General features: G+C 37.6%; 1 protein-coding gene across 13 annotated transcripts in view; it reads right to left on the bottom strand.

Moving 5' to 3' along the window:
• Positions 1-1,474: 1,474 nt before the first annotated feature.
• RAPGEF2 (Rap guanine nucleotide exchange factor 2) overlaps positions 1,475-17,062 on the bottom strand; it is a 251,112-nt gene continuing 235,524 nt past the window's right edge. For 7 of the 13 annotated variants that reach the window (XM_036992930.2, XM_036992931.2, XM_036992929.2 and 4 more), the window contains 7 exons: positions 15,928-16,122; positions 9,854-10,006; positions 8,984-9,106; positions 7,560-7,779; positions 6,435-6,994; positions 4,376-4,681; positions 1,475-3,507 (listed from right to left, as the gene is read on the bottom strand). In XM_036992930.2, coding sequence (XP_036848825.1) covers positions 3,482-3,507; positions 4,376-4,681; positions 6,435-6,994; positions 7,560-7,779; positions 8,984-9,106; positions 9,854-10,006; positions 15,928-16,122 — 1,583 coding nt within the window. In that variant the 3' untranslated portion in view covers positions 1,475-3,481. The remainder of the gene's footprint in view (positions 3,508-4,375; positions 4,682-6,434; positions 6,995-7,559; positions 7,780-8,983; positions 9,107-9,853; positions 10,007-15,927; positions 16,123-17,062) is intronic. The other 6 variants (XM_036992936.2, XM_036992935.2, XM_017652440.3 and 3 more) reach the window with 2 other exon arrangements.

Consider the following 17,062-nt stretch of genomic DNA (forward strand, 5'->3'; position numbering starts at 1 on the left):
GGTGCGGAACTTCACACTCACACGGCTGTGGGCTGGCTTGAGTTCTTCACCACGGAGGCCTCTCCACAGGCAGCCCAAGGTGCCACAGAGCATAGATGAGCATAAACTCTGTACCTCCCAACAGGGGGAAATAGATTCAAGTGGAGGAAAATATATGGAGGGCTTTAACTTGTTTGTATGCAGACAGACACATAACTGGCCATTTTGATTAGGGAGAGCATCTGATGCCCACCAACGCTTTCTACAACATTCCTAAAACTTGACAAAATCCTATTAACATGACACAGATTAAACTCTGTCACTGCTATCTGAAGGGAACATACTTCTAGGAACCACATACTTCTGAAGCAAGTCTTTTCTACTTAAAGGCAACCTAAAACATAAAGAGGGTAATAATACGCATCATGGATCATTTGTCATTTTAGAATACAAAAAGTGATGAAGAGGTTATTCTTCACAATATCAAGATTCTTATTTTTCAAAACAGATTTGAAAAAACGAAGCTTTTTGAATGACACTGCTTCAGTAGACAGAGGTTGTTGTTTTGATAGAGGTGACCCTGAGTAAAGTTTTAGCATGGAAGGATGTAGAGATGAGCACATAATAATGCACTTACACACACAGTACCTCCAATTTTTAAAAGGTATGGTTGAAGCTACTGGTTTTAATCCTCCAACTGTTTTGATGGCCAGATTTTCAAAACTTCCTAAGAGAGCTAGCACAAATGCCTCAGAAAGTTCTTGAGTTTGGCCAGTGGGCAACTTTAGTATTTGGACTAAATTTCCGGCTCCCTTCTAGACGTCCTCACCTTCTCTCGTGCTGTGCCTGTGTTCCCACAGGCATCAGCTCCAGCTTCTGAGGCTTCCCTGAGAGTGGCAGGTAGTACTTCAACTTATGCCTGCCTCAAAATAAGAAATGAGTCCTTGATTTCAAAATGTGTTGAGTAGGTTGCTGCTTAACTGTTTTTTACCTTTTTAAATGTAAGTGCCCTTCTGATAGACCAAAATATTATTCAGACTCACCACACATTAGGACTCACAGACAGAGCAATATTTTATGCACTCATCAGAAGTCCCAGATCATTAGCTACATTGTACTCTCAACTAAGTGCTCATGATCTTGAATGTCAGTTTAAGTTCTCAGTATGTATCTTGGGAATCAGAGTATTTTGTCCCACAGAGATTTTTATTGGAAAAGGGCTGATAAGAGACAAATGCTATGTGAATATAGTGATGTCACCCTCATTTTTCATCGAATCTCAAGGACTGTAAATTCTGACCATGGTTGTGTCAACCTTAGTGATATCAATTTCTTTTCTCTGAAGCTGCTGCCTAAAAGAACAGGCTATTTGGGCAGTCTTCCAGCTAAATCTCCTTCACGTCCTGAGGACTTGCTCTTGCAGTAAGACCCATTACACTTTATTACACTTCAGTTATAAAAAGCACGCAAGATTCATTAAGAATATAGACAAGGCTTTATGTTATATTTATTTATTTTCCAGCTTGTACAAACTGGATGTAGAAGCATAAACATAGTACATTTCTACCATCTTCAACAAAAATATAACCAATATGTACAATTATTGTATTAAAAATACAAAAGGGATACAGACTCCACCAATGTCTTTCTAAAAGACATACAGGTACAAGTAGTATCAAAAGTATGAGGAAATCACCATTTAATTGTACATTCTGCACGTGACATCACAGAGCGAACTGAGATTAGCAGTCCTATGTTCTACAATTACTTAATGCTTAGATACCATTTGTGCAACTGGGGTAGAGCTAGATTTCTGTCTTTCTATATGCACATGAGGTCCATAGCCTATATAATAAAACTGGCAAAGAATGCATATTACAAGTAAAATTACAAACGCGTAATTGACAATGTAATATATAAGTAGACAAATGCCATGATACAGAAGAGAATTATTAAATAAAGCACTGACGTTGTTTGATACAGTGAAAAAACACTGCAATTCGACTTTTAAAATTTGAAGCTATTTACGTTTATCTACTGATCAATATGATCAGCTGAATTTAATGGAAAAAAAATCCAAGACCAGCAGTTCCTCACATTTGAGTACTACTCAGATTGGCAGCCTTCACTTTTCCGGAGTCTGTGCAAAAACAACACAAAAATAGAGTGGAAGGGTCATTTCAGTCATTAGAGGGTTAATAGCAGCTGTGAGCAGGAGGTCGCTACACTTAGGCCTTCTCTGTCTGTAGTGTCCATAAAGCCACTTACAGGTTAGTCTGGTGACTAACCCACTTTGCAAAGGCTGACATAGCTAACCAGGTTTTTGATCTTTTGATCTGTTATCATCTTAAAGGCTTATTTATTCCCTAATGCCAATTCAATAAAGGGAGGCTGTCTTGAAAGTGCAGTATTAACAGCTGGCATTAGCTCCACCATCCCAAGCTGCTTTCACTGCAATGCTATCCAGTTATAAACATTTCTCTTTAAATACAAAGTCCCTAAAACTAAATTAACAAAAATCAAAGAAACATAACTTAAAAAAATAGGGTTTGCCATTCATCTCAATGGAGCAGCACATGTCCTCCAATGACACTGTCCTGCACTCCATAAGGCTCAGACACAGGACATGAGAGTCCTATTTCCCTCCCCTGGCCATGTGCAAACAGTTTTACAGAAGAACCCCACCCACTGGGGAAGGAGTGGATGAGGTATCTTGGTATCTAAGTACTGGGCTAATGTCTTATACTTCCAGGATAGGGCACTTCACGGGGGAGGCCATAAGGACACAGAAAGACAGGGTTACATGCTAGGTCTTCCCCTCTTCTTGGTGTGACCAAACCCTGTCTGGCATATTTGGTTTTTTAGAAACCCAGGCTGGCAACCCTACTTAAAGGTTCAAAATAATACTGTAATCATTAAATGGATATAACATTTTTCTCGGAACACAATCTTTAAACTCATTTTTTTTAAAAAAAGGAGGACATTGTAAACAAGTGGACAAGCACTGTACTCAAAGGATTTCCTTGTTTCTCTGTCTTCCTTGGTGGGCTAAAAGCCCCAAGAAGTTCAGTGGCTGGCTTTTCTCATGATCCCAATGAGAACAAGTGCTAGGACTGGATCAAAATCTAAAAGGAAGAGTTTTAAAAATCTTTCCAGGCATTGAGAAGTGCAGCCAGAGTAAATCATCTTGTTGTGATGACCTCGGAATTTGGAATGACACCGTGTGACGTGGCAGGCAGCGACAGTGGGGACTCGAAGACTGCTGCACTGTGCATTTCAAGCAACAAAGTCTGAAAAGTGCCAGGGCAATTTCTTCACAGTATTTCACATGCAAAGGGGGAAGGAAGAAGGGGAGAAGAAGCCCCATGCTGCTTTTAAGGCAGGGAAGGAGGCAAACTGGTCCGCCATCCTCAGAATGTGAGTTCCAAGGCTCCAACGCTAGGGGCGTCTTCTTGTGCTCTCCTCTTAGATGGCTAACTCCGGGTCCAGAAGAACCTGTGCCTCAAACAGCAGATACTTGTTCATCCTCTGTAAGCACAAAAGAAAAAAAAAATCCATGAGCAAGCAAGTTGTTCCCTGTGCCAGAAAGAAAACGTTTACTGATGTGTTAGACTTAAAAAAAAAAAAGCTATGGTATTTTTATTTAACTCACTTAAAATCCTTGTCTTTTTTTCTAGACGATTAATATTAAAAGTACATGTGATATATATCTTTAAATATACATACACTATAAAAGTATATATACTATCAGTTGGGAAGTTAATAATTCACTGGAAAAGTTATAAAACAGCACACACATAAAGGTCTAGAGAGATATATAACAGAATATTAATGGTGGTTATCTGTAAGTGACAGGATTGTAAGTCATTTACATTTTTTGTCTTTTGCTCTTTTCTGTAATGGTCATTTGCTTAATGAAACATGTTAAACTCAAAACTCAAAGGTGGTGGGGGCACGATCTCCTTCATGCTCATTCCAGCACTGTAAGGTAGATTTGTAGAGAGAAGGCAAACAAATTAAAGAGAAGTTTCCTTCTTTATCAGGCTTTCTTTTGGAATTCATTACAAGTCCAAATACAACATTTCTTCAAAAAACTCTGAGAATTAGGAAAGAAATCCAGTCATGTCATGTACATACTTTATTATAAATGACACATCCTCTGCAATCTTTGGTATTTCTTAAGCCTTTTAGAAGAAGAAAAAATCACACACAGAGTAAGCAATCCAAAATTTGCTTTACCCCTAAATTTGGATCTCTGAATATAAAAGGTTCTTTGTGTAGTAAGTACATGGCTAAAGACACAGCTGGCCAGTGTTACAAAACAAATGCTTTGGAAAGCTTACAAGAAGCATAAATGAACACATCTAACTACAGTTTAAGATGCATATATACATACCGTCCTCCTCGGGAGAAAACCCTTGAGACTGATATGTAGCGAGGCGAGGGTCACACTCATTGGGTTTATGCCACTGAGGTTTGTTTACTGGCCTGCCGCTCACAGGATGCCCATGTGGCTGCTGTACAGGGGAAGGCCCTGCCACGTCAGTGGGCCGAGCAACCATCCGAGATCTCTGCAGTGCCACATTGTAGTCTGGTGGTTTCCTGGCAGGATGGGAATGCCCTTCTGGAAAGTCAGTGATGGGGATTCCAATGTAGCCTGGAGGGGTGGGTGGGGGCTCTCGATACCTGCCCTCCTTTCGTGCTATAATAAAAAGACAATAGACCAGCCATTACAAATTTTGTGAAGAATATTTCATGGCACAAATGTTTGCAAAAAATTGTAATTATTAAAACAGCATACAAATAATAGCAGAAGTGATTTTGTGTGTATGAGATAGAGGTGGGGGATATGGCAGGTGGGGGGACGCATGTTAACTGAACCAAATATTAACAATAGTTAACCGTGTGGTGAAATAACTGGTGAGAGAAGCTACCATGCAACTGACTGTCAGCTTTAAATGGACTACTTCCAAACTTGCACTTACCTATAAATAGTAATGGGTTTACTGGAAACACTACACAGAGAGAGAACATAAAAGGTACCCGATACGATGCCTGGAACATGTTAACAGTGCCTAGTAAGAGTTCTCTTGCTTCCTCCGTCCTTGCCCTAGGGATGAGGCAGACTAGCTCGTCTCTGCTGGGCATTTACCCTTATCAGGCAGCGAATCAACAATACTAGTTTCAGGTCTTTGACCTCACTTTGGAAAATAGTAAATTAAATTTAGAAAAGTAGTACAAAAATGATGCAACTTTAAAAACTCTAAAACTATATGGTAGGTGTGTTTCTTAAAATTCTTCTATTAATGTTCATGACCTAGAAAATGAAATCTGTGAAGGCAAGTAAAGCTAGTTTTATTTTCTTGCTTTCTAGACTCAACTGTTAGGTATGGAAAACCATTCTTTTCTTTGCAGTAAAAATTCTGAGATTTAGTTCATTAAAGGAAAGTGCTTTTAAAATTGTAACCTAAGAATAGTTAATTGTTATTTTCTTATTCATCTTGAAAGGGTATTAAATTTGACATCCACCTGTGATAATTTACATGGCAAAATAACTACAATTTCCCTCCTAATAAAAGTGATGTCTGTAGTGATTATACTCTAGAATCTCTAACTCTGTACCCTTTAAAGTGTATGTACACTTCAATTAAGTAGATGTTGAGTATGCCAAAGCAAATAAAATACATCCTGACAGGATTGAGGGAACATGACAGACTTTATACCAGAGCAGTGACAGCAAAGCAAACAGCCTCTTTCACGTACTAATGAATTATTACCTAGGCACCATTCTGAGTGACCTCATAGACTTCCTTTAATCCTCACCCCAACTGTATAAGGAGAAATCATGAAAATAATTCTACAGATGAGGAAACTGGCACAATTTAGTAGCTTACCCAATGTTACAAAGCTAGGAAAGCAGCACATGAGAGATTCAAGCCCACTGCCTGTGCTCTGTGTTACTGCTTAGCACCACCCTGTCCCCTTTGTTCTACAGTGTGCAGTTGGCTTAGCATAGAAATAATTTGCATGGCAAAAACTCAATGGGAGGCTTTTAGATATGCAAAGTGTAAAGTCCTAAATACAATTCAAGAGAACAAAACAGAATAATAAAACATTTAAATTCCAGTTCTATTTAAAAATTCTTCCTCTAGAAAGGATGGGCTTCTGATAATTTCAGCTTAAAACATCAAAAAATATCCATGACAACTTAACTGATCCTGAGAGCTAAGATTTATTGAATGTTTCCTATGTTGGAATATGTTTATATGTACCTGACCTCAGAACCTGGGCTCTTAACCACTATTCATGTCAAAATCTGGAACACACCATGAATTTGGCAGGCCTATACAGCAATGGGTGGGACAAAACAAACCACAAGCCCATCATTTTACTTTTTGAAATAAGGTAGATTATGGCCACCACCCAGACATAACAGAGCTCTCCAATAAGCTTACCAGTAAGTCCCTTTGCAGTGCTGGATGTCACGGCTACGTGGGCGGGTGCGGGGACAGGTCTGGTTTCTTCCGGGGTCCCCGAGGCTATGCTGCTGCCTTCAGCTTCAGCAGAAACATCTTTCCCACCCCTTCGCTTTATTGTGCCTGTGTCACCTTCCGAGTCTTCTCCCCAGTATCCTGTGGAAGATGCCCAGCTTGCCCGGGACTGGGCTTGTTCAAGGCTCTCTCTACTTTGATTCTGCCTGTTATACTTTGTGCTATGATCAGAAAACATAATTTGGTCCATATGGCTGCTTGAGGCCCATAGGCCTGCAGGGTCCCCTGAATAATCAAAGTGAGTGTGCCCAAATGGCAGTGTTTCCCAGCTTCTCTGGTGCTGGATGGTCTGTATATTATCATGGGAACCACTGGAGCACGACGTCCAGCTCCCACGGCCGCTGTCGGCAGCATCAAGTGAAGCACGATCCCCCTGGTCTTGGGAAAGTTCCTCCGTGCTTGGAGAAGAAATTACTGTAGCTGTAGCATATAAGCCCCGACTCTCAGACATTGGTGCATAGGACCTGAATGGTAAAAAAAATGAAAAAGGATAGCAAGGTTGTTAACTAACAAACCTATGATAAGACCAAATACGTTTTTCCCCAAAAAGGTGACTTCCTTTCTTCCCAGGAAGGGGAGGAGAGCACTGCTGATTTGCATTATAGAGGCCAGTTCTGCCATGTCCAGTGCTCTCACCTTGTCATCACTGTAAAAGAAACGCAGAAGGAGAAGAACAACTTGCTTATGATAAAGGAACATTTTCTTTGCCGGGTAAGGATGGCTCGGTATGACCTGATCATTTCAGGAAGGTAGCTACTACATGGGAACTGGGACACCGCCTAACATCAGCCTCTGCCTTCAGCACAGGAACAAACTATGTTCCACTAAAGAATAAACCTGACTTGAAAAGCAGGCTGCCCAACAAAAATGGCAAGGTACTCAATAATCTACAAATGGTGAGAATTAGAGCTGGATGGGAGGAAATTTCTTTGGTGTTATATAAAACAAATAGAAATGAACATCTAGAAGTAAATACTCATTTTTAAAAGAAGGAAGAAGGAATGTAGACACTAAAGAAAAGCTGCCTACCCCAAGCTGTACTGATCAGGTTCAATCACAGTCCGCCTCTCCAGCCTGCCCGCCCCTAGGTTCGCCTCCACGACGCTGACAGAATGCCTCTGGCGCCTCTCCTCATGCAGCGGGACTGAGTCAAAGGAAGAATTGCTGACAATACTGGATCGTGAAGAGATTTCACTGTGACCAGAATCTGAAAAATTATCCACAGTACCACTGGGCGCCAAAGTATAACCTGTATGGGAATTATAGCCATATTAATTAGACTCTGTAGGTTTATAACATAAAACTGAAGTCTAACAAATAGAAGCACAAACAAAATGTAGAAAAAGGTATCACCATTGAAGTGGGAAAAAACCATTTATTTGTGGAGACCAGGTGAGACCAAGGTAAACTTTTATTCAAATGAAGTCTAATGTGCTTAATGAAAGTTTAGAGAGGAGATAAGAAATGTTTATAAACCAGAAAATGATGCAGAAAATCATGGCACTACTCAACTATTAGCTCTCTTATGTAGAAATTACACGACCATCAATCTATGTGAAAGGAACTATGAAGAATAACTATGATCAGCTTTAAAAGTATGTTTTTTTCAAACTGCGAAAGAGGTCAATAATCTTGTTTTCAGTGGTGTTTTCAATTTCTAGAGTTTAAAGGTATAGAATAATTCAATGGGAAATAGTTGTGTTATACTTGTAATTCTATGGACATTCAAGAATAAGAAATTAAACCTGAAGAAGCTCTCTCTGGATTTTTGCCATTTATTTTCTCAACATTAATAATATACTGGATAAATCATATAAAAGCCAATCGTTTTGGAGGATATAATGTGCAAAATCTCCATTTTTCTCCCTGTACCACCACTGTGTCTAAATAGATGTCCACTTTTTTGGTCTGAAGGACTCTTAACTCTTCTTTGTTACTTAAAATAATTTTGAAAGTCAGAAGAGAGGCTTGTCTTGATATTTTTAATGAACCAAATTTAAATCTTTTCCAGCACTCTTTTTTTTACATTACTAAGGATCATGTGTTACTTAAAATACTGATTTTATATGATTATATGTATGTAATGCAAATTTTTCAGTGCCACTTACCTAATAAAATTAAGTCTAGAACATCTAAATGTTGCTAATTTACTCTCTAAATAGTACTTCCCTATCCTTTCAGGAAATTGTTAATTCCTGATTTATTTTTTTAAACATTGCACAGGTCTTTATAAGATTTAATATGTTAATCTATGAAATGTCTTTTTATAGACCACACTGCAAGTTTGGACAGATAAGATTTAAGGCCTTTCCTGAACAGTCTGTTCAAAAAAACACCTCTAGAAAAGTAATCACTCAGATGGAACACTTGACATTTAGAGGAATTCTCCCATTTTCTTTAACTCATGAGATGGTTCCTCTTTCCCACCCTGTTTTTGGTTCTATAAACCCCACCTATCCCATAGGTCCATGGTGCATTGTTATTCTTGTTACTGTTCTCACTTCCGAGAGAAGAGGAGGAACTGGTTAAGTCCAACTGCCCGGAGCCAAAAGATCTCAGCTGATCGCCACTGCCACCTAACAACAGGACGAGAAAAGGGTTCAGATATATCCATTTAACAAGGACAGCAGAGTGATATCCACACAAAATGCACAGATGTCTGAAATATCTAAAAAGTAAAACAAGAGGTATTTGCTGTGTCAGTGAAATCTAACTATTAATCTCTTTGGCCTTCTTCTGGGGAAAATTGCTTTAAGCATCTATTGCTGGCTTACACCCTATCAAATAGAGGAGGACGAGGAGAAGGAAACCTGGAAGGTTATGCAGCAGAAAATTAATATAAGAAAATATCAACATGAGGAGGAGACTTGGCCTAAAATTTCATCTCTTAGTAAGATAGGAATAAAAAAGGTAATCAAGACCTGTGTTAATACAATGAAAAAAATAAATCAGGAAGACACTAGTTTTTCTTGGGTTTTTAAAGCCCTCGACCATGTAATTAATGTCATATAATCATACTTAGAACAACTCTCAGTACAAAAAGAATTATTAATACATACACATACAATCAATAAAAACTTTAAAGTATTTTTTAAAAGGCATTATATAGTTTTAAGTTTAACACTAATTACTATAAGCACAGTTCTTCCAAATTTATAAGCTGAAACATGGAACTTCCAATGAGGAAACAAATCCATCAGGAGCTATATATTCAATCATTTTAAATGACTACTATCAAAATGGTGTAATATGTAACTCTGGGATTTATTACAGCTGCGTGTATTAATCACCGTAAAGGAAAACATAAAGTGATTTCATCCCACCTTTCCTCGGAGAACCCTGTGGAGAGGCGGGGGGAGAAGGAAGCTGTGAGGATGCGTCTGGCATGGTGTCCTCTGCCTGCCTTTTGTGGCGTTCTAGACTTCCTTCTTCAGACAAAGAAAGAATTTTCTTTAAAGCCTGTGGAGAGTTTATGCCTGTAAGAGAAAGAAAATTATTTAATATGTATTTTCAAGATAGAAAAAAATAACATTAATAACTAAAAAATTTTTTGTTAAGATTTACTATTACATTTAGTTTCAACCTATTTACAATCTCAACGGCCTTTGTCCTTGTCATAGTATATACAAATCGTACTCTTATAGAAGATGACACAGATACTCAGTGTTTGGTTTCTAGCTGATCTCTCCGAGAGTACTAGCAATAGACTGCTTTTGACATTTTATTTTAGATTCTAAATCTTCAACACCATCTTTATTTCACAATACGTTAGACAACAATGAAGAAAGAAGAAAGACAATTGGAAAAATATTTGATTTTAAGATGAAAATGACACAGTTAAGAATATCATTGGGACTCAAGTTTGAGCTGGAAATAGGTATTTTTGGGTTGTTGGCTGTGTTTGTTCTGGGAGGGAAAGTGAGGATAAGTAGAGAGCCAAGAGTCAAAAGTAGTAGCAAGAAAACTGAATTAAAGAGCTCTAAGGAATTCCACGCAGTTACTGTCCGATCAGATAAAAGGAGAAAAGGGGAGGCAGAAGGAGACCCATGGAAGTGTCCTGTCGCAGAAAACCCAGGAGGTTTTCCAGGGAAGGCAGTGATCCAGCACCAAGCACAGAATTAAGCAGTATAAGGGTAGAGGAGAAAGATACGGTGATTTTTCCTCTAAAAAATTATTATTGGAAATGAGGGATTCACATTACAATATTTTATAAAGCCTCTAGTATTATTATGAGACATTCTGAATTACCTTATTTTGAACAACAAAGAAATTCAGGAGGGCATTATAGCCTGAAACTACCTCAATCAATGCTAGTTTTAGTGTTCTTTAACTTAACAGAATTCATGTATTAATTTTACATTTAATTCTTCATTTTACTTCATGTGTTTGATATTTTAATACAATCTTTCAAAAATCACTTTTAAAGCAATAATTACATGGATGAATTATGTACTTGGATTAATTACATAAGGCAATAATATATACAGGATGCATGAAAATATTAGCTACACTAAAGCTATGTGAATGAACAGTTTTTTCTGGAAGAATATTTCCAAAGTCAGCATCATACATTGATTCAAAAAGTACAATCTTTCAAACAATACAGATGGACATGAAGATGCTATGCCTTCGAAAACTCTCTTCCACTTTCATAGTATTTCTGGTGATGACAAAGACACTAATATAAAAAAGGCAAAAATCATTTAGAACAAAATCATTTCATGAATTAGAGTTAGGCAGGGGGCTCTACATCTCTAAATTAATATTTTATATTATGTTACTTTAATTATTTATGTTAAACTAATTATCATAAGAAGACACATGATTATTTCATCCACATTTCTGAAGTTCACAAATCCAAATAGGCCCAAAAACATTTGGAGAGAATTCTCTCTGAGAAAGTGGGGGACAGCTTTATACTCAGGCACACTGACATTTGGGCTAATAGGCTATATTTAACTATAAGACTGGTAAACTTTCATATAAGAAGTTTGGTGTATATATATAAAAGGGAACAGAAGTCAGACTGCAGGTAATATAGGAATACCTGAATATTAGTAAGACAGTAGACAAATATGTAATTCAGATTGTTTATGATACGAGTAATACAGGTATTTGAAAGGGAAAAGGTCAGGTAAAGGTATTTTTTTCTCATTCTTCCCCAAATTCATCCAATATGACACTTGCTGATCAGGAAGAATGAGCCAAAGACAGAGTATATGAAGGATCTCCTGTAAGACTCTCGCCCAACTCATACAAACAAGTGGTAATTAAACAAGTGGTAATTGGACAGGAGCTGTCTTAGTTACCAATATACTATTTTATCAAAGCAGACTCTTGGCTACCATTTTATTTTTTTGGTATTATTAATGTACAGTTACATGAGCAACATTATGGTTACTAGATTTCCCCCTTTATCAAGTGCCCACCACATACCCCATTACAGTCACTGTCCATTAGTATAGTAAGATGCTGTAGAATCACTGCTTGTCTTCTCTGTGTTGTACTGCCTTCCCCGTGCCCACACCCCACTACATTATGTGTGCTAAGCATAATGCCCCTTTTTCCCCCTTATCCTTCCCTTCCCACCCATCCTCCCCAGTCCCTTTCCCTTTGGTAACTGTTAGTGCATTCTTGGGTTCTGTGATTCTGCTGCTGTTTTGTTTCTTCAGTTTTTGCTTTGTTCTTATATTCCACAGAGGAGTGAAATCATTTGATACTTGTCTTTCTTTGACTGGCTTATTTCACTGAGCATAATGCCCTCTAGCTCCATCCATGTTGTTGCAAATGGTAGGATTTGTTTTCTTCTTATGGCTGAATAATATTCCATTGTGTATATGTACCACATCTTCTTTATCCATTCATCTCCTGATGGACACCTAGGTTGATTCCATTTCTTAGCTATTGTTAATCGTGCTGCAATAAACACAGGGGTGCATATATCTTTTTCAAACTAGGCTATTACGTTCTTACGGTAAATTACTAGGAGTGGAATTCCTGGGTCAAATGGTATTTCTATTTTGAGTTTTTTTGAGGAACCTCCATAGTGTTTTCCACAATGGTTGAACTAATTTACATTCCCACCAGCAGTGTAGGATGGTTCCCCTTTCTCCACATCCTTGCCAACATTTGTTGTTGTCTGTCTTTTGGATGGTGGCCATCCTGACTGGTGTGAGATGATACCTCACTGTGGTTTTAATTTGCATTTCTCTGATGATTAGTGAGGTGGATCATCTTTTCATGTGCTTGTTTATTTGAATTTCTTCTTTGGAGAACTGTCTGTTCAGAACCTCTGCCCATTTTTTAATTGGATTATTTACTTTTTGTTTGTTGAGGTGCATGAGTTCCTTACATGTTTTGGATGTCAACCCTTTATCAGATATGTCATTTATGAATATATTCTCCCATACTATAGAATGCCTTTTTGTTCTATTGATGGTGTCCTTTTCTGTACAGAAGCTTTTCAGCTTGATATTGTCCCATTTGTTCATTTTTGCTTTTGTTTCCCTTGCCCAGGGAGATTATGTTCATGAAGAAGTTGCTCATGTTTATATCCAAGAAATTTTTACCTATGTTTTTTTCTAAGAGTTTTATGGTTTCAAGACTTAAATGCAGATCTTTGATCCATTTTGAATATACTTTAGTGTGTGGGGTTAGACAATGATCCAGTTTCATTCTCTGACATGTAGGTGTCCAGTTTTGCCAACACCAGCTGTTGAAGAGGCTGTGATTTCCCCATTGTATATCCATGGCTCCTTTATCGTATATTAATTGATCATATATGTTTGGGTTAATATCTGGACTCTCTATTCTGTTCCACTGGTCTGTGGGTCTGTTCTTGTGCCAGAACCAAACTGTCTCGATTACTGTGGCTTTGTAGTACAGCTTGAAGCTGGGAAGCGAGATCTCCCCTGCTTTATTCTTCCTTCTCAGGATATCTTTGGCTATTTGGGGTCTTTTGTGGTTCCATATGAATTTTAAAACTCTTTGTTCCAGTTTGTTGAAGAATGCTGTTGGTATTTTGATAGGGATTGCATTGAACCTGTAGATTGCTTCAGGCAGGATGGCCATTTTGACAATATTAATTCTTCCTATCCAAGTGGATGGGATGAGTTTCCATTTGTTACTGTCCTCTTTAATTTCTCTTAAGAGTGTCTTGTAGTTTTCAGGGTATAGGTCTTTCACTTCCTTGGTTAGGTTTATTCCTAGGTATTTTATTCTTTTTGATGCAATTGTGAATGGAATTGTTTTCCTGATTTCTCTTTCTGCTAGTTCATTGTTAGTGTATAGGAATGCGACAGATTTCTGTGTATTAATTTTGTATCATGCAACTTTGCTGAATTCAGATATTTGTTCTAGTAGTTTTGGAGTGGATTCTTTAGGGTTTTTTATGTACAATATCATGTCACCTGCAAATAGTGACAGTTTAACTTCTTCCTTACCAATCTGGATGCCTTGTATTTCTGTTTTGTCTGATTGCAGTGGCTAGGACCTCCAGTACTATGTTGAATAAAAGTGGGGAGACTGGGCATTCCTGTCTTTTTCCCGATCTTAGGTGAAAAGCTTTCAGCTTCTCGCTGTTAAGTATGATGTTGGCTGTGGGTCTGTCATATTTTGCCTTTATTATGTTGAAGTATTTGCCTTCTTTACCCATTTTGTTGAAAGTTTTTATCATGAATGGATGTTGAATTTTGTTGAATGCTTTTCAGCATCTATGGAGATGATCATGTGGTTTTTGTCCTTTTTGTTGATGTGGTGGATGATGTTGATGGATTCTTGAATGTTGTACCATCCTTGCATCCCTGAGATGAATCCCATTTGATCATGGTATATGATCCTCTTGATGTATTTTTTTTTGGTTTGCTAAAATTTTGTTGAGTACTTTTGCATCTATGTTCATCAGGGATATTGGTATGTAATTTTCTTTTTTGGTGGCATCTTTGCGTGGTTTTTGTATTAGAGTGATGCTGGATTCATAGAATGAGTCTGGAAGTATTCCCTCCTCTTCTATTTTTTGGAAAACTTTAAGGAGAATGGGTATTATGTCTTCTCTAAATGTCTGATAAAATTCAGTGGTGAGTCCATCTGGTCCGGAGGTTTTGCTCTTGGGTAGTTTTTTGATTACCGATTCAATTTTGTTGCCGGTAATTGGTCTGTTTAGAGTTTCTGTTTCTTCCTTGGTCAGGCTTAGAAGGTTGTATTTTTCTTGAAAGTTGTCCATTTCTTCTATGTTATAAGGCTTGTCAGCATATAGATTTTCATAGTATTCTCTAATAATTCTTTGTATTTCTGTGCTGTCCATCATGATTTTTTCTTTCTCATTTCTGATTCTGCTTGTGTGTGTAGATTCTCTTTTTCTCTTAAGAAGTCTGGCTAGGGGTTTGTCTATTCTGTTTATTTTCTCAAAGAACCAGCTCTTGGTTTCACTGATTTTTTCTATTTTTTTATTCTTCTCAATTTTATTTATTTCTCCTCTGATCTTGATTATGCTCTTTCTTCTGCTGACTTTGGGACTAATCTGTTCTTCTTTTTCCAGTTTCAATAATTGTGACTTTAATAGGCCTGGATTGCTATATATTTTCCTCTTAGAACTGCCTTCACTGCGTCCCACAGAAGTTGGGCTGTTGTGCTGTTGTTGTCATTTGTCTCCATATACTGCATCTCTGTTTTAATTTGGTCATTGATCCATTGATTATTTAGGAGCATGTTGTTAAGCCTCTGTGTGTTTGTGAGCCTTTTTGTTTTCTTTGTGCTGTTGACTACCAGTTTTTAAAAAAATTTCTTTCCTTTTATTAACATTGTTTCCTGCCACATAAATGAAGAAAGAAGATCCAGTACATTTTATGAAAAATAATTTTGTTGTACCATTTACATAATATGACTTAAACTAGTAGATATATACTCTTAATATGAAAGATTTGGCTCCCTAACATTTAGGAATTACCTATTTTCTCCTGTCCCTTCCCCCACAAGTTACAGAATCAATAATTCAACACAAATAAGAATTCATCTCTAGACAAATCATTTCACTTAAAAATATTCTGCCTTAATGCCAGCAATTTGCTGATCACAATGCAAGACTAGTTTAAATAATGTATACGGACAAAGCAACTTCTGTACTTGTTAAAAATGAAATGAAAGCATAATTTCCCCATTCATGCCCTGCCAACCCTGCCAACCATGACAAGTAAGCAGATTGAAGTGCAATATTCTGTAAAAAACAGTGCTTCCACTGGCAAAATTATGTAACTTAGGGAACAGTAATATTAACATTGAGAGATAACAATTAGGGAAGACTCAAGTATATTAGACAAAGTTATCCAAGATTCATGCTTTTTCCTAATCTATGAAACATGACAGTGAACAGCAGCAAAAGGGACTGAACTTCATCACCTACCAAAAGGAGGGAGATCCTTGACAGGCACTTTCTTCCGGGAAGGGTAAAGGGACACGGCGGGCACCTGCAGTCCCTGGCTGGCTCTGTGAGCTGGGGGCTGGGGCTGGGCTTGGGCCTTCTGCTGTGGCCCTGCCCTCAGCGCCACCGGAGAGGTCTCAGATTTGACGGGCTTTTTGTCACCAGGATTCTTAGGCACTGATAATTGTTTGGTTTGAAAATGGAACAAGAAATTTAAGATGTTAGTAGCTGCATACAGGATAATTTTAGAACATATGAGCATTTTCTGCAGTTAGAAGACTGAAATGTGTATCTTTTTTTGTCCTGTCGCCTAAACAAAGGACAGACCTGGGGGCAGGGGAGAACTCTAGTTACATAAAATATTAAAGGCATGGTAGGACAAAGCTATTTTCTTTATGAAACTGGGTCTCTCAAATAATAATTATCCTATTAACTACTACATTAAAAATAAAAATAGAAAAATGTGGATAGTTCAGAATGTTATATATGTAAATATATAAAAAGCACAAATATATGAAAAGAGCTACAACAAGAAAATTGTTAGGAATTATTTTTCTAAGATTGTTTTCAAAATCCCTTGACATATACAAGCTTAGTTTTTATTTAATAAAATGTATTAACTCCTACCTTTTACTGTCAAATTCTCTCTCCTATGGGTTAGAATTATTTATGTTAGCTAATAGCAGCCAATACTGCTTGAGTATGTATTGAGTGTATAATTCCACGGAGACAGAAGGCAAACCAATTTAAAAGGACAAGGACAATTAAATGCTGTACATATTATGCAATTATATTCTAATATAATATAGTATACATCCTCCATTTTATACATAAGCAAGCTAAGGAGTAGAGAGCTCAAACAGCTTGTCTAAGGTAGCATTGCTGGTACCAGGAACAAACAGGATTTGATCTCAGACCAGTCTGACCCCAGAGGATAGACTCTTCACCAGAACACATGGTGCTTTTACAGTGTCCTGGAGAAATCTAATAGCTTGAGACTTTTCAAATCATCTACCTAGCATTTCTATAAAAGGTACTTTCAAACCTGCCCATTTAAGACCCCAAGTGTCTTAAAAGGAAAATGCATCTCTCTTAGAAAAACAGATGTAAACAAACA

This window comes from Manis javanica, chromosome 3 (genome assembly GCF_040802235.1).
Source record: "Manis javanica isolate MJ-LG chromosome 3, MJ_LKY, whole genome shotgun sequence".
In the NCBI taxonomy this organism is placed as follows: domain Eukaryota; kingdom Metazoa; phylum Chordata; class Mammalia; order Pholidota; family Manidae; genus Manis; species Manis javanica.